General features: G+C 49.2%; 1 protein-coding gene across 1 annotated transcript; it reads left to right on the top strand.

Annotated features, from left to right (window-relative positions):
• Positions 1–217: 217 nt before the first annotated feature.
• LOC105822636 (UDP-glucuronosyltransferase 1-6-like) lies at positions 218–1,132 on the top strand (the record flags this gene model as incomplete). Its single annotated transcript, XM_012659654.1, has 1 exon — positions 218–1,132. A coding segment is annotated over exon 1 (841 nt), but the record flags the coding sequence as incomplete, so codon positions are not given.
• Positions 1,133–1,138: the final 6 nt, after the last annotated feature.

Below are 1,138 nucleotides of genomic sequence, written 5' to 3'. Positions count from 1 at the left end.
AGGGGGAGGGGACCCAGGGGTCTCTCTGAGTGGTCCTGAAAGTGTTGCTATGACACTTTAGAGTGGCAGAGGCAGATTGGTGGAGATGAAGAGAAAAATCTAGACGCTCAGGCGAAAGCTGATAAGGGGCAGTGTTGGTCTACATTAGCTGTGTGCTTAAAGCTGGTTAAATATTAATTTAGGCTCTTTCATAACGAAGGGCATGATTCAGAGCAAGGGTGTGGTGTGTGAAGAGCACTGCTTGGCTCTGGGTGTGTAGACACTGCTGTTTTCACATTAACTCCTTCCAGAATGGTCTGCCTTCACCGTCGTCCTGCATTTCAGAGAGTTTGTCTGGGAGTTTTCTTCTTAGCACTTTGGAGCGTAGTTGTAGGTGACAAGGTGCTGGTGGTCCCTCTGGACGGAAGCCACTGGCTTAGCGTAAAGGATGTAGCCGAGAGTCTCAGTGCCAGGGGGCATGAGATTGTGGTGCTGACACCAGAAGTCAATTTGCTTTTGAAAGAATCGAAATACTATTCGAGGAGATTCCATCTAGTTCCGTATGACGAAGAGGAGCTCAAGAACCGTTTGCGTTCCTTCGGAAAGAGTTTGTTTTCTGAGAGATCATACCTGATGAGTCCTCTGGTGGAGTACAGGAATGTCATGTTTGTCATTGACATGTGGTTTATCAACTGCCAGAGCCTCCTGAAGGACCATGCCACCCTGAATTTCCTCAAGGAGAGCAAGTTCGATGTTCTTTTCACAGACCCGGCCTTACCCTGTGGCGTGATCCTGGCCGAGTACCTGGGCCTACCCTCCGTGTACCTCTTCAGGGGCTTCCCATGTTCCCTGGAGCACGTGTTCAGTAGAACCCCAAGCCCTGTGTCCTATGTACCCAGGTGCTACACAAGCTTTTCAGACCAGATGACTTTTCCCCAACGGATGGTCAACTTCCTCGTTCATTTGTTGGAGCCCGCTCTATTTTATTGTCTGTATTCAAAGTACGAAGACCTGGCATCAGATGTCCTCAGGAGAGATGTGCACTTACCGACGTTGTATCAGAAGGGTTCGGTCTGGCTGTTGAGATATGACTTTGTGTTTGATTACCCCAGGCCGGTGATGCCCAACATGGTCTTTGTTGGAGGCATCCACTGCAAAA

The sequence above is a fragment of the Propithecus coquereli genome, unplaced genomic scaffold (genome assembly GCF_000956105.1).
Source record: "Propithecus coquereli isolate 6110/MARCELLA unplaced genomic scaffold, Pcoq_1.0 Scaffold6292, whole genome shotgun sequence".
Taxonomy (NCBI): domain Eukaryota; kingdom Metazoa; phylum Chordata; class Mammalia; order Primates; family Indriidae; genus Propithecus; species Propithecus coquereli.
Note: the sequence above shows the minus strand (reverse complement) of the source record. Positions and strands in the feature narration are given on the sequence as shown.